Raw genomic sequence first — 20,671 nt, forward strand, 5'->3', positions numbered from 1 at the left:
ATTTAGCAGCGCATTCAAACACGAGGCAGAAAAACCAAGAGTGGAAAGTTTTGCAAGAGAGACTCACTTGTTAGACCCAACCGAAAGAGGGCAGGGGCACCCTATGCACCGCAGAGGCCCATCAAGTGACGAGTTCCCCACAAAACCATCTTTGCAGCTTTCGCAGTGATCTCCCTCTGTGTTGTGCTGGCAGTTCTGCACAGAGAAGAAATGAAACTCAAATAACATAATCCACAGTTAGCTTTTGTCCTCCTGGCTTCCTTGAGCAAATCTGGCTATGCCTTTGCAGTTTACGTAGATGGCCTGCCAACAGAATGTCTCGCATCAGGCAGACTTGTTTTTCTGAAAGACCGACAGATGCCAACCATTTAGAGCAGGGGTGAGGAGCCCCTGGACCACAGGCCAAATTTGGCACATTAGGCCTCCCACTGCTTGGCCATTATCTCTCCCTGCTGGGCCAAAAAGGCGCCCCACCCCTGATGAAGAGCAGGGGGAGACGACTTATAACCTAAGTTAACTGAATGGCAACACAGAGGGCTATAGGTAAAGGGACCCCAGACCATTAGGTCCAGTCATGGCCGACTCTGGGGTTGCGGCGCTCATCTTGCTTTATTGGCCGAGGGAGCCGGCGTACAGCTTCTGGGTCATGTGGCCAGCATGACAAAGCCGCTTCTGGCGAACCAGAGCAGCGCACGGAAGCGCCGTTTACCTTCCCGCCGGAGCGGTACCTCTATCTACTTGCACTTTGATGTGCTTTCGAACTGCTAGGTTGGCAGGAGCAGGGACCGAGCAATGGAAGCTCACCCCGTCGCGGGGATTCGAACCGCCGATCTTCTGATCGGCAAGTCCTAGGTTCTGTGGTTTAACCCACAGCACCACTTGCGTCCCTGTAACACAGAGGGCTACTGTATCTCAAAAAAAGCCAAGAAGCTCCTAGCCACTCATTCTATTCCCACATATAGCAGGACTTTAGCCATGAATATGGTCAGGCATGTTCTCCCTAAAGAGGGTCATGCTTGAAACAGAAGCCTCGATGGCTTAATAGCTTTCTAAATCTTGCCCATGCTCTACTGGCTTTTCCTTTCCTCGCTGTGCATTGTTCACAGCCTTGATCTGGTGTGCAGATTCTTTGCAGCCGTTGCCGTGTGAAGCAGAATATTGTACTTGACACTCGGTTCAACATCTTGAGAATGTCCCTTCTTCGTTCTTTCTTTTTCCTTCTTAAAAAAGGTAAAGGACCCCTGAGAGTTAAGTCCAGTCGTGAACGACTCTGGGGTTGTGGCGTTCATCTCACTTTACTGGCCGAGGGAGCCGGCGTTTGTCCGCAGGCAGTTTTTCCAGGTCATGTGGCCATCATGACTAACCAGAGTAGTACACAGAAACGCCATTTACCTTCCCGCTGGAGTGGTACCTATTTATCTACTTGCACTGCATGCTTTCAAACTGCTAGGTTGGCAGGAGCAGGGACCGAGCAACGGGAGCTCACCCCGTTGCGGGGCTTCGAACCGCCGACCTTCCGATCGGCAAGTCCAAGCGGCACAGTGGTTTAAAGCACAGCACCACCCGCATCCCCTTTTCCTTCTTACCCCTCTATATTACTATCTCTTTTGGCAAAACCCAGCCCCCTGTCTTCAAATAGCCTACTTTCTAGTGGAGGAAGAGCACCACTGCATGGTGAAAAGTAGAGACAATGCTCGCCCCTGACATAAGCAAATCCAGGATATATTAAATAACCCAAAGAGAAATATTTTAGGTAAATTGACAAGCATTCTTTTCCCCCACTTACAATGCATATTCCAGATCCCGGAAGGCACTGGTCGGAATGACCGTTGCAATTACACGGAACACATTTTCCCAGGAATAGGCCTTTGGTGTCCCTGTAATAGCCCGGAGCACATTCCTAATTGCAAAAGAGATAATGTGTGTTAAACATACATCAAATATTTGTATCAAGGATGCTGAAGGGTCACTTAGAATTCTCCTCTGAATTACTTAGCTCAATGCCTATCTAAAATCTTTTGAAACAGTTTCCCCCCCCTGTCTGGCTTGTTGCATCGTATTTCTCAGGATGTTAAAAAACTGTGCTTGACACTCTTCCTTTAGTGTGCCACGGAAAAGCTTTAGAACAGGGGTCAGCAAACTTTTTCAGCAGGGGGCTGGTCCACTGTCCCTCAGACCTTGTGGGGGGCCGGACTATATTTTTTTTGGGGGGGGGGGAATGAACGAATTCCTATGCCCCATAAATAACCCAGAGATGCATTTTAAATAAAAGCACACATTCTACTCATGTGAAAACACACTGATTCCCGGACCGTCCGTGGGCCAGATTTAGAAGGCGATTGGGCCGGATCTGGCCCTCGGGCCTTAGTTTGCCGACTCATGCTTTAGAAAGCTTTGCTAGAGTAAGTAACGCTAATTAATGCATTTTCTGTTAAATGCAAACTATGCTGCATGTGCTCAGATGCACAATATGCTGCTACCTGTGCAAGAGAAAGCGGCTGTCAGTGGTATTGAGGCTGCAATCCTGTGCACACTTGAACGCAAGAAAGGGCTACTTTCTGGTAAACATACAGAGGATTGGACTCTCATTGCCTGCATATTCAACATGGATGCAATTGTACCTGTTGTACAAGTTCCCCATTTTGAAATGCACCAAGAGGATGCAAATTCAGAGTAAAGGCTCTTATATTATATGGAGAAAACCAGCTAATTTGCACAGGTTGGTTGGCAATGGTGCAGCGTGAGCATGTGTTAAGATGTGGTGTCAAGCCGAGACTTCCGGGTTGGCGCCATCGCCGAATGGCGGACTCCCTCCGAGCTCCGGAGGGAGCCGGCTCGGCAGGGGCTGGGTTTTACCGCACCGGCGATGCGGGGACCCTTAGAAACCACGGCCACGGGGGCCGTGGACTTGGAGACTCGGCTAGCACCGCTAGCGCCCTCCCGACTCGTGAAGGAGCCTTTTTAAAGGCTACGGATCGGGTGCCGGGGAGAAGCGTGGTGCTTTGAGTCCTCTGCCATCCCTGCCGAGCGAAGCCGCATGCCATCCGGCGGAGAGCGCTGACTTCTTCCATTGAGAATTTGGACTTTTAACAACAACCCGTGAGTAAATTGGAAATCGGGTTTAAAAGAAGAAAAATTTTTTGGATTTGAGACGAGCGGGGGGGGATCTAAAAAGGAAGTCAGTCCCCCTCCCTATTGTAGACATTTTAAAACAAGGATTGGGAAGCCAAGGCCCAAAAAGAACGGTATCTTTGCTAAAATCAAGAATTCCATGATGGGAAAGTACAAGAATTGTGCTGGAGGAAGAATTGAAGGAGAAGGAAAATGCACCCCCCTCCCTGGGAACCGGGGCGATTGAGGAGTGAGCCTGGTGAAAAGAGCCGGTGATTTTGACAGCTGTCAAAGTAGCTGTCAAAGTCGGAATTTTAAAGAGGATTTTATTACAAGGACCTGGCTGGTCAAATTTGTTACAACTTGATATAATTTGTTAAGACTTGAATACAAAATGGCGAAAATACGGAGAACAATCGGATTTTTGGAAACAAAGTTACAACAACCCCCCTAGAGGAGCTTCGGGACATTACAAAGATGGGCGTAAGCCGGGAAAAATACAACACTTCGGAATTTCACAGAACTGGTTATCTCCTGGGAAAGCTGCAAAACTGAAACTGAATCTCGTCTACAGGGTGTTTAGACTAAAAGGAGACAACAGAATACTTTACTGAAGAAGGAAGGGACTGAACGCAAGTTTTTGTTCCTGAATAACAACAACCCATGTAGAGTTACTAAACTTCTGAATAAGAAAGTTTTAGCAGCGGAACAAGAGGAAGCTGGACTATAACCTTGAAAGAACAATGGGGGGAATTTTATAATTTGACATTTTTAAAGATTTAGGAATTAATTTTTAAAAAGTAATCCTAAAAATGGGAAATAATTCTGCAAGGAGTTGGGGGAAAAATGGGATTGATGGACTTAAGACTTCCAGGCTGGAAACATAGATTGGAGGATAAGGGAAATTAAACCGGGGAAGGGGAGGGAGAATTAGAATCCAAAGGCTTGCAACTATTTTCTGAATTGGTTTTTTTTTTTCTAATATATTTCTTATTTTTTTTATACTTTTATTCTGTGTGCTTTTACTTTAATGGGAAAAAAGGGGGACATTGTGGAAAGAAAAGGGGGCGGGCTATGGGGAGAGATCTTTTGCTTTTTTTTATCAAGGGTGTTGCATAAGGTTTGTATAAATTTAAATTTGAACAATGGGGTATATAAATTGTGCTTTAAATCAGAAACAGAACTTGTGGAAACAACAATATGAAAGGGGAATACGGTAGGGGTGGGGGAAGGGGGGAGTCCCAGAAAGTGGATGTTTGAAAATAAGGTTCTGAATGTATCTTCATAATTTCTTTTCTTCTCTTTCTGTATTTTGGAAACTTCAATAAATATTATTTAAAAAAAAAAAAGATGTGGTGTCAAGCCAAGACAACAGTAATAGGAACCCCAGAATCCAACACAGATTGTTTTCCCTTAGGCTGACCGTGCCTAGCCAACACAACCTCGGAACTTCAACCATCTTCTTTCAGGACCTGGGTCTGCAACTACTGCCCTTATAACTGACCACACACATCGCTCATGTGCCCAGGGATAAAGGGTCTGGAGACCCTTTAACTCCCTTTACATTTATTTGAATTTCACCCATGGGATCTCCCTGTGTAAGAGCAAGGAAGCCCTTCCCACCCAATTCATAGCAAAGTGAACAGAGCCGCAATGTAAGAACAGAATCAGAGAATCGTAGAGTTGGAAGGGACACCAAGGGCCATCTAGCTCAACCCCCTGTGATCCAGGAATCTCAACAAAAACATCCATGACACATGGCCATGCTTAACCAAACCAATGGCACACCTAGAGCAGCATCCAGCATCCTACAGGGGCCAGCCTGGTGCCTCTGGGAAGCTGACAATCTGTGCCTGAAAGCTAAAGTTCGGTAGCACACTGTTTCTGAATCCAGATGTTTTTATATGCAAGCCCCTGTCCTATATACTGTATTTTTCGCTCTATAAGACGCACTTTTTCCCCTCCAAAAATTAAGGGGAAATGTGTGTGCGTCTTATGGAGCGAATGCAGGCTCCATGGCTTCAGCGAAAGCAACGCGAAGCCTCCGGAGCGCAGCGGGAGCTCCCACTGTGCTCCAGAGGCTTCGCGTTGCTTTCGCTGAAGCCTGGAGAGCGAGAGTGGTCGGTGCGCACCGATCCCTCTTGCTCTCCTGGCTCCACTTCACTGGAGAGGCGCTGCACAGCTTTCCCTCTCTGCGCAGCGCCCCTTCAGCGAAGCGGGAGGAGAAATGGAAGGGGCTCTGTTTCTCCTGCCGCCTCGCTGAAGGAGCGCTGCGCAGAGAGGGAGAGAATTTTTTTCCTTGTTCTCCCCCTCTAAAACTAGGTGCGTCTTGTGGTCTGGTGCATCCTATAAAGCAAAAAATACGGTAAATGGAAGCATTATGAAGTGCCCATGATCTGCTTACCTGCTAAAGGAATGCCATTTGGAGGGGGCAAACTCTAACTCTACGAGCAAGAGTTCTGAGTGCTCTGTGTGAAAAGTGGCGTGAGCGTTTCCGCCTACCTGGCAAGAGTCTCCTCTATAATTGGCTGGGCACATGCAGAGCTCCACATTGCTGGCTTGGAGGCCCCCGTCTGTCTCGGTTGCTTTCTCCAGTGTCACCCGATGCAGGGATACAGACGACGAGATCTGGGAGAAGAGAGCCCGGATCTGCAGCTGCTCCAGTTTCGCCAGCACCATCATCAGCTCTTCCCTGGAGACAGGGTTGTGAGTCTCGCTGTGTCTGAAGTTATCCTATGGGAGAGGAAAGAGTCACAGGGCAACATCAGCAGGACTCATGACTCCCTTAACTGACGGCATGAAGAAGAAAAATCCTACCAAAAACTTCAGTTACAAGGCATGTTCTTAGCAGGCAGCCAAGCCACAAAATGCAAGTGAACACCCAAAATAGAAAAATTATTACCTTTTGTCTGAATATTTACATTTTGCAGTGCTTTGCCATCTGCAAACACTTTTGCTTTTTTTCTTAGAGAAGGCCAACAAGCTTATTATCCATCTGAGCAATCAAAATTGAAATGGGTAACTGCGTGGCAATTAGTTCACTGAGCACCTTTCTCATTAGACCCACATACCGCATGTGAAAAATAGGTTTTTTACAAGCCCATTCCAAAACAATCATCCTATTTATGCAGTTGTGGAATTTATTCAAGTTATAAACACTTAAACACTTCTAGATTCTAAGGCCAATGACACAACAGCGAATCCCCAAAAGACACGCTGGACAGAGTCGCCATCACCCTGCAGTGATGAGGGATGAGACTCTCCCTCTCGCTCCAACAGCTGCAAACTCCTGTATCTGAACTGACCTCCAAAAGTTGGAGCTGCCCTTCATAGACGTCCCCAGGGACAGGGTAGTTGCTCTCAAGAAACATAATGCTCATTTGGTTTCCCTAGGAAAGGAAGAAACAAAGAGACAGAAATCATCAAAGAGAAGCATTTGCTGATGGAGCGTCGTTTGGTCCAAGCAGAAAGAGCAACTTGAGCCATACCTTGAGAATAACATCAGGACGGGACTCCATCGGTATGAACACATCGCCTCTTTGGGTGTCTGAGTGCAGCTCATAGCGCAAATACCCGCCATAGGAGGAAACCTGCAATTGGACGCAAATCACAAAATTGTGCAACATTAATTAGATTAGATTTTTAAAAATACCCCTCCTCCAACTCCAAAATTCAAGACTCCAAGCTAAAGTTAATTTGAGCTTAAAATTATCTTTGTGCAAATTTGCTTATTTGGAGTACGTAAAATGTATTCGTTTGAATTTGACATTTGATTCCGCCCCCCCCCAGTGTTTTTTAAAGGCAGCAATATAAGCATAGTTAAACGACTAGAGGGTGAAGGGAATACAACTCAGAGAAGCTATGAGCTATGCCGTGCAGGGCCACCCAAGATGGACAGGTCATAGTGGAGAGTTTAGACTAAATGTGATCCACCTAGAGCAGGAACAGGCAAGCCACTCCAGTATCCCTGCCAAGAAAACTCCATGGACAAAGACAACAGGCATATAAAAGTTATGATGCTGGAAGATGGAAAAGTTATGACGCTAGTGACCTTCTTTCTCTCCTTCAAAAACAGGTGGTTTTGTTGTTTTTGCTCTAGTGTTGGCTATCTCTTTTTTACTTTGAATGTAACTGCCTAAAGTCTTTATTCTAATAAACAGCTTGTCTCCTAGTGGATGGTGAGGACAGCAACACATTGTTCTGAACAACTGGGTGGCAACTGTTTGGGTGGGGGGGGGGAGAGAGCTTTTTTTTTAAAAAAAATGAAACATTTCAAAATATGATTAGTCTTCCAGATTCACATTCATTCAGGTTGAAAACTCATAAATATAAAATTCCATGATAATCAACAGAAATGCAACAACGCTCTGAAATATGGATCCTTATTGTCAGGGAACTGACATCGGAGCCAGAGGCAGAGGCAAGGCTCCCAAGCAATGCTAGAGAAGGGCCCAGCAGGGAGAGACCACCAGGGATAAAGGGGGGCAGATGGGGGAATCGGCGAGGGGGCTCCAGGACTCCTCGCCGGAGACCAGCGGGGAGAGCACGGGTCCTCCGCTACCCACACCCACCCTGCGCAGAAGACTTCCGCGCAGGGAAAGTAGGCGTAGACTTGGCGTCAAAGAACTTCTTTGCTGGAAGAAGTTCAGGAAACGCCCACTGACGGATTCTGCTAGCGACTGAACAGCCACGAAGTGAATGGCTGTCCAGACAGAAAGGGTTTAACCAGGCAACCTAGCCCAGAGTGGCGGTAACTTACGCACGAGCAACCCCTAAAACCATAACACTTATGTTCCTCAATATTTAACATTTTCTAGTCTCTCAGGGGTGTCTAGAACTTTACTGGAGTTTCCCAACATTTGTCAACATATGGTACAAATGAGCAGCTAAAATGTATGGTACACAAGAGCCCAAAATCTGCTTTAGACATCAGAATATGGCCTCTGACTAATAAATGGAATGCAGTATAAAAACAACAAAAGAAACCGCAAGAAGGGGAGAAGTCAAAATATACATTTTTTAATCGTGAAGTTATGTGGTATGTTATGTCTGTAAAAAAAACCTATGTAATTGAAAAGTAAAAATTAATAAGTAAGTAAGGAATATGGCGCGCACACAAAAAGAATTTGGCCTCTGAACATTAGTGTAATTAAAAAATAAATAAATACCCAGCACATTCAAAAAGGACCAGAGGAGACTGCCTCCAGCCAGCGTTGGTGTCACTCACCTGGTCTCCAAGGTAGGAGCTGGGAGCATGCCAGTGAAGCTCCTGGAAGGCCTCTGGGAAATTCCGAAGATCAGCACGAACCATCTCATTTTCCAAGCTGACCAAGGTGGGGACTTCCTGGCGGTCTCCGCTGAGCAAACTCCACCCACTCATGTCCATAAACTAGGAGGCAGGTAAAGAAAAGTATATGAAATGTTTTTCCCAGTAGCGATGTATGGAAGTGAGAGCTGGACCATAAAGAAGGCTGATCGCCAAAGAATTGATGCTTTTGAATTATGGTGCTGGAGGAGAGAGTCCCATGGACTGCAAGAAAATCAAACCTATCCATTCTTAAGGAAATCAGCCCTGAGTGCTCACTGGAAGGACAGATCCTGAAGCTGAGGCTTTGGCCACCTCATGAGAAGAGAAGACTCCCTGGAAAAGACCCTGATGCTGGGAAAGATGGAGGGCACAAGGAGAAGGGGATGACAGAGGACGAGATGGTTGGACAGTGTTCTCGAAGCTACGAACATGAGTTTGACCAAACTGTGTGAGGCAGTGGAAGACAGGAGTGCCTGGTGTGCTCTGGACCATAGGGTCACGAAGAGTCGGACACGACTAAATGACTAAACAACAACAACATCAGAAAATGCAGGCCTGCAAGCCTGCCCATATACTTTAAACACTTTTTTAAAAAAAATCAGACTGAACCATGCACTTGCAGCTGGTCTCTGCAATGTTGTCAAATAATGTTACTGCTGCGACCAACAATTTATCTGGAACAGGATGTCATTATGTTTCTCAGAATGCATAACAGGTTGGCAATGAAGAGCTAGAAGAGCATTCTTTTATCATCTTCTTACCAGATAAACATGGACTGTACAGTCATACCTCGAGATAAATACGCTTCAGGATAAGTATTTTTGGGTTGCGCTCTGCAGTGACCCGGAAGTAATGGAGTGCGTTCCTTCCGGGTTTTACCGCTCGCGCATGTGCAGACGGTCAAAATGACGTCACACGCATGCGCGGAAGTGGCGAAACGCGACCCGCGCACACGCAGACGTGCTGTCGCATCTTACGTTCTGTTCAGGATGCGAACGGGGTTCCAGAACGGATCCTGTTCGCATCCTGAGGTACCACTGTATTGGAAATGAGAGAGAGAGGGAGGGAGGGAGAGAGAGCTGTCACCCTAATGTTCTGCTTCTGGACTTCCAAAACGTAGCTTGACTGGCCACTGTTGGAAACAGGATGTTGGACTAGACAGAACTTTGACCTGACCCAGCAGAGTTCTTCATATGTTCTTATAACTTGGTATCAAACTCTGCCCATTCAGGTCACTGCTGGTGCTGTGGTGCCATCCTACTACCTTCCTCAGCACCAGATACAGATGCCACCCTCCAAAGTCTCAGTCCACATACTCACTTCTACACGGTACTTCTCAGCGCTGTGACAGCGATCTGTCGCCCCAAAGCAGAAACACCTGGTGCAGCCTTTTGGGTTGCTGCCATCCAGAGAGAACGTCCCCAGGTGGCATTGGTCACACCTTGCACCTTCCACATTCTCCTGTAAAGGTTCGAAACAAATAAAAAAAGATGTGTTCACATTTGTTCACTGGCCAACTGGCCAAGATGGAGGAAAGCAGGAAACAGAAGAGCCCCGGGTTCTTCTATCCGAGGAACACAAAATCACTGTTCATGATGAGACATACAGGAGAAAGCTGCAGTCTTCTGCAGTGCCGTCGTTCACCTGACTGCAAAATCTCCATATAGAAAAGAAAATGCAACCCTTTTCAAAACTGGCTGGCCCAGTGCTGCGTTGCCGCCCTCGCAAGTGAGAGTTAACGCCGCTTACCAAGATGGTGCAGGAGCACAGCAGGGGTGGCAAAGTCAGGGCTGCACAGGCTCCTCAGTGGGAGCACAGGATTGACTCTTCTGGTGCACCCACACTGCCCCAACCTTGGCTGCTGCCCCAGACCCTCCCAGTGGCACTGCTGCCAGGAGGGCAGCACTGCAGCACCATCCTGGACTTTTCAATCACATGTGGTTGGAATTAGGGCATGCCCACGACAAAAAGAGGGGCTACGTTGTTTTGTGTATCAGTCACCATCACTCTATACAGCCCTGAAATGCTTCTTGCTTGCTTTTTAAGGGCTTGCCTACCCTACAACCAGCTTGCATGGGGCTGGTTGGGAAGGCTTTCCACAAACTTTGTTTCTGACTACCAACTCACTGTGAGTGAGTAATGTTTGCCCCATGGCGTGTGTGCGGCCGGGGAGTGGGGGGAACCGGAGGTGTGTTTTTCCGCTGTCGCCCTCAAGCATAGGTGGGTATGAGTTTGCCTGTTTGCAAAGTAGCCCTGCAGATTTGTTCTAAAAAGGATGTGCCTTAGGCATACAATTTTCATCCCACTGTGATATAAATCAAACCTCCAGGAGACTCCAGGCGAAATCACATTCCGTGTCAGAGCATGGTGCCTCAATAGCATTCTTGTTCCCACTCACTGCTTTCCAGCACTGCTTGTTCCAATGGAGTTGTGCTGGTTGGCACCCATTCATTCACACAAGCCAGTAAGATACAATCCCTGCACTTGATGCAAAGCCCCGTCGTTTGTAAGGGAATAGCTAAGTGGTGGCAGACAAGGCATGATTAACCTTGCTGAGAATCTCATTCTGGGAATTGAAAGCACCAATGGGTTGCCTCTTGCATTTTGATGCCAGCCCCTTCAGCAGCTTTTTACCCAAAAGCCCACTTCCAAGAGGCAAGCAAACACCAGAGTATCAGACTTACCTTGCAGTGGCACTGCCCAGTGACTGGATCACACACACTTGCTTTTGTCCCTGCTTGGTGGCAGTTGCAGCTCCTGCAGTTTGGGTAGCCATAGTAGCCTGGAGCGCAGAGATCACACTGACGTCCTACTATGTTGGGTTTGCATCTGGAAGGGACAAATTTCATATTCGTTTGCTTTCCTTCCATCTTCTAACTCAGGATGAACCAACTGAGCCTTGATAAGCCCTGCGGCTATGCGGCTTTGAACCAGTTGAGTCAGTTCAGCCTTCTCTAACCTGCTGCCCCCTTCAAAGGTTTGGGGGGCCACCTCCCATCATCCCCAGCCAGGATGGCCAAAAAAGGGCTAGGATGATGGGGGTTGAGCCCAACATCTGGAGGGGAAGGATCAAGTGACTCAAGTGATTTGAAGCCCTGTTATTTGCAAGGCTTACAAATCTCCTGTGCTGCATCTCTCAGTTATATATCATAGCAATGACTGTGACACTTCTAGGGACAGACAAGACAAATGAGACTTCTGGCACTCAAGAGCCCTATCTCTTGACTCCTGCACTTTGAAACGAACAGCAGTGTACACAGGAAAACACAAGAACAGCTTTGCAGGATCAGATTGAGGCTCCGTCTAAATCAGCATTTTGTTTTGAATAAAGGTCAACCAGATGCTTCTGGGAAGCCCATAAGCAGGATACGAAGGCAAGCTGTTTACTGTTTGTCCCCAGCATCTGGTACGCGCTCTCTGAAGGCGTAAGTTCTATTTAGCTACGATGGCTAGCAGTATCCATCCTAGAATAGAACAAGGAAGGATTCAAAGCTTTCACACTTGAAAGGGGAACTTTTTCTCTTTGACTCCTGCCCTGTGCATCATACTAGTGCTACATTTAAGGTGAAATTTACAAAATTCCATAAAGATCCAGAATGAGTTTTGTTGTTTTTGATCCTAAAATTTTTATTTTCTTTTTATTTGCCCTTCCAGCACAGCCAGCAGCCTCCTAGTGAAGTTCTGCTAACTGAGCTAATGTAATGAATCTCCAGCAAGCAATGGTTTGTTTTGCTCCCCCCCTAAAAGGACAACAGTGTTCCTGAATTCAGAAAAGAGAGGAAATAAATGCTGCAGCCAATACACAATGAGTGGCTGCTGTTTTGGGAGACAAAGGACTGTGCTGAATGCAGACATGACTCGGGGCTTTTTAGACAGATCAAAGGGATAATCAAGTAGACAAATCAATCAAGCTTTCCAAAATGAAATGCCTGAAATACACTCAGAGGTCTGACTAGTATGGGGGTCAGCGATATCAGAAAACAACAACAACAACTTTGTTATTTATCTGCTGCCCATCCGAATGGGTTGCCCGAGCCACTCTTGGCAGCTTCCAGCAAAATATAAAACACCATAAAACATAAGCACTCAAGGAAGATAGAGGAACACAGGCAATGTCCCCCACTGTGTTGGGGAGGCAGAAAGCCACAAAGGTAGTGTAGCCGAACACACCCACCAATGATATACAAGCACAAGTCTTGTAGAGACCAGGACAACCCCTGCGGGGGAGAAAGAGGCCACCAAAATGTGGCCTTGCTCAGAGTTCACATTCTCATGCAGCTCAACTTTGGGGACTGGCCAAAACCAGAGTTCGCCGAAAGCATCAACTGTCCAGACGAGTTTTATTTATAAAGCGAAGCAGCGCAGAAAGATATTCAGATGCCACTGCAGCTGGCGCCCAATTATGCATGGAAGTAGCATCCATAATTACCCACCTGCACTGTCCACTGTCTACGTTACATCCTGGCTCTGCCAGATCTTGGGTCCCGGGACTAGAACAATTGCAGTCCTCACAGCCAACCAGTGGGTGACAGCCAAAGGTCTGGGGCTCACAGACGATACACTCGGGTTTGATGGTGCGTGGTGGACAGATGCACTGCCCCGTCAGTTCGTCACACAGGCGACTTCCACAGTTGCAGGCTGCAAGTGAAAGCAGGCAGGTGCATATCACAATGCACACACACACACACACCACATATTAAGCCCAGAATATCTGTCTAGTGGATACTGGAATGTATCTGAATCTGCAAGACACTTCCAATTACATGCCAATAAATAAGTTTAGTAGCATAAGATTCCACTTGCCCACACAGGCCTTGTTCATAAATTCTCAACAGGCACTCTGTAGGAAATTAGAAGCACGTGTGCGTATTTTTCAGCCATTAAATCTAAAGTAGAAACAGAGCTGAGGAAACAACAGCTGCTGTGCTAATTTATTCTGTATATAAAAGACCATCTCAGCCAAGGGCCGACTAGCAGGATCCATTGGGGCTGTGAATGGTAAGAAGCATCTTGCTTCTCCTGCTCTCTGGCAAGTGAGGCCAAATGTCTCTTCTGGTAGTAGCCAGAGAGCAACAGCTTGGAACACTGCTGAACAAGGAAAGGCATCTGGAAGAGACTTCTATTTCTATGTACAAAGATAGACCACGGATGGCCAGGGAATTATGAGCGAAGTTCCTTTTCCACAATCTGGACTGCTCAGAAGCACAATGCATGAAATGGGCAATTGAATATTTGCAGGCTCTGTTGTAAAGTTACTCTGCCAGGGGATAGGCTTGCAATTAATCTCCATGCTTGAATATACATATATGCTTTGCTGGAACTCTATAGCCATGTGTATTTTGCCTGAAGCATTTGTGAGCTGGTTACTAAGTTTGACCATTCCCCACTCATGCCTCCTTCTGGAAAATTTTGCATCCATTTTTTCATTCTGACGTAGTGTCGTCCATGGATATAACTCCAAAATAGTTCTATGGAAGGAAAGCATTGCGTTCAAAACAGGTTCCCAGGCTGCCACTGAAACATAAGGATGCAGGAAAACCCATAACCCAGTATTCCATTCACGTAATATTGATACAGGTACCCAGCAGCTTCTGGGTAGGTTAGTCTGGAAAGCGAAACTGAACGACATGCAAGTCAGACCTGGCATGCTGTACATATCAGCCATGAATGGCACAACATCTCTCAAGAGACTCACGTCTGCAGCTGGGGAAACCCCAATAGCCTGTAGCACAGCGGGAACACTCTCGGCCGATGACATTTGACCTGCAAGCGCACTGGCCACCAAACGGCTCACACTGGCTCCGGATGGCTCCTGCCTCGTGGCAGTGGCAAGGCTGGGCCCCGTTGTTGTAAAAAAGAGAGATAGATATGGCAGAGTCCTGGCAGAACTTGGAGGATGTTGCAGGGCTGCAGAGAGAGGGAGAAATTGCTGCACTGAGTCTCACAGGAGTACACAGTCCACACATTTAATTCATGAATTGTGATTTGTAGCCTGCCCCATTCCGCAGCTTCTCTTTCCAAATCTGGGGGCTAGAAGCAGCAAGACGCGAACTCTGAGCCTGGGGACACAGAGCTGCTGATTATGGACCAATTAGCAGGTTCTGCATCTCTGCAGCTATATTGTATACATGCAAAATGCACACAAGCACTGACTCCAAGGATGACAGGTGAAACCGGAAATTAAGGGAAGCCGCCTTGGGTGTGAGACCTGGAAGATCTGCTTGCTGCCTTGCAGGGCTTTTCCCACCTGGCATAGGAGGGTGGATTCCTGACTGACTCCAGCTACAAAAGTTGAGGCTGCTGGAAAGAATAGCCTCTCCTCTGCTCTCTCCTTGGGAGTTCTCTGGGCAGCTGCTGTTACCATCCCTGGTTTCGGAGCTGCCCATGACCAGCCACAAAGAGAGGAGCTTCCTCACACTGCCCCACAGGGGCCTGGAAAGCACCCCCTGGCCAACCCCAGAGGCACTATTCGCCTGGGGAGCTTATAGCCAGGGCTGCTGCAACAACAGCTGTGCAAGCCTTTGGGAGACAGAAATGCGAGAGGGCATCCGAGGAGGGAGGTAAGGAAAGAGGGACAGAGGCTAGTGTTGCCTGTGGCACCCCTGACCATCATTCAAGGCATCCCAGGGTGCCAGGGCCCACTGGTTGAAAACCACTGGGCTAAGGTATTATTTATGGGGGGTTGTTGCTGTTAATTTTTTGTTTCTTTATTTCGGATTGTATTATCAATGTGGAATTTGTTTAATTACGGCTGTGCACTTGTGATGTGTGTTGTTTATTGTTTACTTTGCTATTTTTGTAATTGTATGAACCTTTTCATATTGTAAACCACCTTGACGGTGGTTTTGGCTGTGGAAAGGCGGCATACAAATAAAATGATGGTGTTGGCGGTGACAATAAATTTCACATCAACAATGGGAACAGATGTTAAAGATGAAATCCCGGATGTATTTGTCAAGTTATCCAAAGCCCAGTAGAGGGTTTACATTTTAGAGCGGCTGAGGAAACCCAGCCAGATGGACAGGATAAAAATAAATTATTATTATTATTATTATTATTATTATTATTATTATTATTATTATGGTTTTGCAAAGTGGCACCCATTTTTTTGTATCTCACTTGATATAAAAGCTGTTGACTCCACAGTTGCTGATGAAATCATAGGACTTGTCTAGTGGTTCTTCTGAAAGGTAGCTGGAACCGTAACTGTCTTCAGGAACCACGAGGATATAATCCTAAAAGATCAAACAGCAAATAAAGAAACTGGGAACAAACTGGGGAGGCTGATGAGTCAGATGACCCTTGTTAAACCACAACAGAAGATCACATATTCCCTGCCTTTACAAGGTGGAAGGGCTAGCATAAATGGATGCCTCCTTCACCTCATACAGAGAAATGCTGTTCTGTTAGTGGGAGAAAACATATTTTAGAATTCCCCATTAGTTACTGCAGTCATTCTTGCAGACCTGACACACACACAAAATTAAGATAGGAACATACCAGCCAAAGGTACCTATTCTCTGGCACACGAATGACCACACTCAAGTCATTATCCGTAATATCCAAAACAATTTGGTTTTCTGAAACTACCAGATTCCGGCAACCATATCCATGTGGGCAGAAAGTTGCATTAGCCTGTCCTGGAAAAAGCCAGAGAGTACATGTCACCTTAAGTTCATCAGATTCTGCTTTCATACCTTGGAAGTATTCCCCTTTGACAGCAGACATCTCACACAAGCTTAATGTTCTACAACAGTCTTTCCCAACTTATTACCGTCTAGAACTTTTGGACTACAACTCCTATTATCCTATGCTGGCTGCGACTGGTGGGAGTTGTAGTCCAAAACACTTGGAAGGGTACCAGGTTGCAGAAGGAACCTGCAGAAGGGTACCAGGTAGCAGAACCTGAGCAGAAAATGGAAGGGCTGGTGCTATAATGATTATTATTATTATTATTATTATCTATTTAAGGGCAGCTCCTATGCTGTTGGCTCTAAGTCTATGAAACCTTCTGCCACAATAACTCTGTTCAGTCTTTTAAGGTGTCGTGGTTTTGCTGCTGACACTGTAGGAAGCATTCTCCTAGAGACTGGCTAGCTTATATACAAAACACTCTTAGGGAGAAAGTCAACGTTATGCTATGCCCATTGTCCCAGCAGGGCAAGAATTTCAGCTTGCCAGACAGAACAACCCCCACTTTCTCCCCCGCATACAGTTCGGGGGATTCTCCAGACCATCCCCCAAGACAAGTTTTTTTGTGGGGGGAGCATGCAGGGGATGGAATAATAATAAATAATAATAATAATAATAATAATAATAATAATAATAATAATAATAATTTATTTATGCCCCACACATCTAGCTGGGCCTTCCCAGCCACTCTGGGCGTCTCCCAACAGAATTAGAAGCACAATAAACCATCAAACATTTAAAAACTTCCCTAAACAAAAGCCCCATTGCACAGACTTCTGTTGATGGGACTCATTCGTTGAACCCCACCCTTAATTTACTATTAATACTGCTTAGCCCCCAGCCCTAGGGACCCCAGGGATCACTTACCCTGCCAAATGCGTCCACCGTTGATCAACACTTCCACAAGAAAAGTTGGGTGACTGGGCTGGTAACAGTGCAGGATGAAGGCATAACGCCCCAGACTTTGGATGTGGCCATTCAACACAATAGTTGTCTACAAGAAAGCACAGGGGCAGAATCCTAAACACTGTTGTTTCCTTGTGTCACTGATTTTTTAATTTCAGGATGCGTCTGCGACTTCGGCCTCGCTTACGTCAGAACCAGCCCCTCCAAGGGAAAAGACTGGGATATAAGAATTTCTGCCGGTATTTATTTTCCCGATAAAGGTACCTCCACAAGAAAAGACTGCTAAGTCAGCAGGGGCACATGCTGTGAAATACTCTCCTGTTACATCTAAGGCACTGCCAACATTTCTGTGCCCACCTCCGTAATCTCTGTTTTGATGCCACACCACACCCTGGAAGTGGAAACCTTTGATAGCTGGAGTGCCAGCTTGAAAACTCCCCTCTTCTCTTTGGCTGCTGCTTCTCTGCCCACCTGCTGCGGCCCACTTCAATTAGAGGAAGAGGGTGATGCCCACAAACAAACATCAGAACCAAAACCTCCTTCACATATGGACTTCCTGACACACTGCACAGGAGTCCTAGGGCAGCATTTCCTTTCGCATTAAAGAAGCAACAACACTTACACTATGGATTTTGTGTTGTCTCTAAAGCAGCACCAGCCAAGTTCCACTGGTGCAAGGGCACTTTCATTCCCTCTCCTCTCCCAGCATGCCCTCAAAATATTCTCTGGAGGGTCCCCGAACCATCCAGAGTTGATTCTGAGGATGCTCAGCATGCATGGGAGAAGGGGAGGATAATACTCCAGAACGGGAGCACTGGATACCTCCCATAATGTCTAGCTCATAATGTCTTCCCTGGGGCTGCCACTGCCACCGCCACTGCCACCACTGCCACCACTTCTTGTGAGTAGGCAGAGTGAGCTTGTCTGCTCTGCTCTCTGGCCCACAGGAGCACCAGGGCGGTGGCGGCAGCAGCGGAGGGAAGATGAACAGCATGAAAGGGCTGGCTCCAGAGGGGGGCTGCTTAAAATGGCACTCAGCCAGCCCAACCCCCTTCCTCCTCTAGGCAGGGCGGGCAGAAGGAGGGAGGGAGGGAGGAGGCACCACTGCGATGTGTCTGTGGGGGGGGGGGGGAATGGAATGGCGCAGGGGGGGAAATGGCACAGCCCAAACAAACAGAATCCCCACGCCGATCCACGGACAGTCCTCAGGCTGGATCCTGAAGGCAATTGGGCCTGATCCCAACAAATGCTAGTTTCTAATTTCCTCTTTGTCGCACTTACCTGGGGAGCCTTTAGCAGGATGAGCTCTGCAGAGGTGTCTAATAAGGTAGGAGGCTGAAGTGGAGCTGCAGGTGGAATAGCCACTGGGGGGACACTAAAGGCATGAATCAGGGGGAAGCCTGGAGCAACTGGTAGTAACTGCCCTTCCTCCAAGACAACAGACTGAGAAATCTTCTGATACCTTGATGGGACACAGGAACTACTTTGGAGGAGAAAAGAATAATAATTTCATGGGCTCTGGAGTCAAACAAGAGGCAAATATTCCCATGGGAACACAGCAAGGAATTCAAATGCCCATAATGCAAAGCATGCCTAGTACAGAATTACAGGAAGACTTTATTAGAGAGGGGACAGCATCTTTCCCCTGGCTCCTATATACAATCTAAAACTCATCTAGTAGCACCTTATAGACCAACTAAGTTCTCCTATAAGCTTTCGTGTGCATGCACATTTCTTCAGATACCTTGCGCATGAAAGCTTATACCAGAACAAACTTAGCTGGTCCATAAGGTGCTACTAGACATTCCCGCCCCCCAACTGTGTCAGACCAACATGGTTTCCTACCTGAATCTAGAATCTAAAACTTAGTCAAGCTTCACCTAGTCTGGATAAGAGATGGGGAAGGGAGGTGTTCAACTGTAAATTGATACTGCATCCTTTTGGTTGAGCTTCATCCACTAGGCTGAAGAAACAACAAGAGAACTAAGGTTTAAGAATCTGCATGGTAGGAATCCCCCATCATAGGGTGTCCTTCTAGTTCTGAATGGGAATATACATTTACAAGGGACTAAGCATATTTATGGAGGGTAGGTCTAGCAATGGCTATTAACCATTCAAGTTCAGAGGAAGTAGGTCACCAGGAATCAGTTGTTGGGTTCAAGTTCTGCTCAGAGGCTTCCCAGAGGCATCTGATTAGCTATCACAGGGAACAGGACGCTCACTTAGATGGACCTTTCTCCATACTTCCTTGGGAAATACGTGGTGCCTCTTCTCCTTCATAGCCTCAAGTGCCTGCTCTCCTGTGCCAAGTACTAACTACCTTCCTAATATTAAATAGTCTCCAATCCCTGGCAAAAATGAGCTACTGCAGCTGCCCACTGGGATACCTAGATTCAACAAATACCAAGGGCTACTGATGACAATGTTCAGACCAAAGCATACACATATCACACATACAAAATTCCACAGATCATTCCAAGTGGACTCTCTAATGGAATTTGAGAATTAGCTGTGGAGAATCCTAGACACCCATACCCGACCCTGATAGTAGTTAAATGGTGCTCAAGCACTCTTTACACTGTCTTGCAAGATACTACCTGCAAGTGAAATGAAGCATAATGTGACTGTACTTGCTCTGATCCAATCATTCAAGGTTACCCTTGCTTCTTCTCCTGTCCTTCACACTTGTCTTTTGTTTATGTTAACTCTTGTAAAGCACCATACATGCTGACCTTATTAACTAATTAAAATACCATACCACCCATAACCCATTGAAATAAGACGATGGCATATAAAGCCTAACACAAGTGTGCGAAACCTCTGGACCTCCAGACGTTTCTGAACTACAATTTCCATCAGCCCTAGCAAGCAGGGCCAGTGGACAGGGATGATGGTGGGAGTTGTAGCACAGCAATATCTGGAGGGCCAACCGTTTGCCACACCTGGCATAACACAAGGCGCCATGGCAGTGACCCTGGGGCACGTTCGTCTTCAATCATTTGAGAACTCTTTAAGCCATTAACAGTATCTAGTGAATGGTTTTTGAAGCATTTGATGTGCACTGTAGAACCATTAAAACTAGACCTGGTCAATTGCCTGGGCGAGAGACCAATGGAAGCTCCAGTTTTAAGCATAATACATTTTAAAAGACCTTTACCTGTTTGGTGAGAATGCTCCATGGACACTGATGCAGTGAACGTTTGGTTCCACAAACTCTAATGTGAATTGTTCATATGGGATGAGGTACACTTTGTGCTAAAGACAGAAGAGAAGGAAAAACAAGGTTGGGCATGGTGGAGAGGAGAACCACTCGTGCTTTTGCTTCTAGGTCAGTGCAAATATTACTTTTAGAAACATTTTATGTAGGACAATTTAGAACTCTCACATTTGCTGTTCACACAACAAAACAGCCAAAGCAGAGACCTATGGAGGAATGCAGCAGGTGTCTGTGTGATGAGACAAAATCTGTTTCACATTTTGTCTAGTCACAGAACTAACAGTTGCAGTCTATGCTGTGTCCTCACAAGATATGTTACCAGAGTGGTTACTGGCTCATATCATCCAGATGCTATGATGTTTGCGTCAGCATTTTCTAGTAAAAGCTTCTTTGGCAAGGAAGTGACTTTTTATTGTGATGAACTTCCATATTCCTCC

At 46.5% G+C, this 20,671-nt stretch overlaps 1 protein-coding gene across 1 annotated transcript in view; it reads right to left on the bottom strand.

Annotated features, from left to right (window-relative positions):
- LAMA5 (laminin subunit alpha 5) overlaps positions 1 to 20,671 on the bottom strand; it is a 197,543-nt gene that overhangs the window by 47,882 nt on the left and 128,990 nt on the right. The window contains exons 29-43 of the mRNA XM_083618257.1: positions 20,175 to 20,272; positions 18,299 to 18,500; positions 16,979 to 17,105; positions 15,920 to 16,059; positions 15,539 to 15,654; positions 14,115 to 14,326; positions 12,853 to 13,057; positions 11,104 to 11,248; positions 9,740 to 9,880; positions 8,339 to 8,500; positions 6,600 to 6,701; positions 6,417 to 6,500; positions 5,614 to 5,844; positions 1,787 to 1,900; positions 68 to 195 (exon numbers count right to left, since the gene is read on the bottom strand). Of these exons, the coding sequence (XP_083474383.1) occupies positions 68 to 195; positions 1,787 to 1,900; positions 5,614 to 5,844; positions 6,417 to 6,500; positions 6,600 to 6,701; positions 8,339 to 8,500; positions 9,740 to 9,880; positions 11,104 to 11,248; positions 12,853 to 13,057; positions 14,115 to 14,326; positions 15,539 to 15,654; positions 15,920 to 16,059; positions 16,979 to 17,105; positions 18,299 to 18,500; positions 20,175 to 20,272 (2,207 nt within the window). The remainder of the gene's footprint in view (positions 1 to 67; positions 196 to 1,786; positions 1,901 to 5,613; positions 5,845 to 6,416; positions 6,501 to 6,599; positions 6,702 to 8,338; positions 8,501 to 9,739; positions 9,881 to 11,103; positions 11,249 to 12,852; positions 13,058 to 14,114; positions 14,327 to 15,538; positions 15,655 to 15,919; positions 16,060 to 16,978; positions 17,106 to 18,298; positions 18,501 to 20,174; positions 20,273 to 20,671) is intronic.

The sequence above is a fragment of the Podarcis filfolensis genome (assembly GCF_964270895.1).
Source record: "Podarcis filfolensis genome assembly, chromosome: 6".
Classification (NCBI taxonomy): domain Eukaryota; kingdom Metazoa; phylum Chordata; class Lepidosauria; order Squamata; family Lacertidae; genus Podarcis; species Podarcis filfolensis.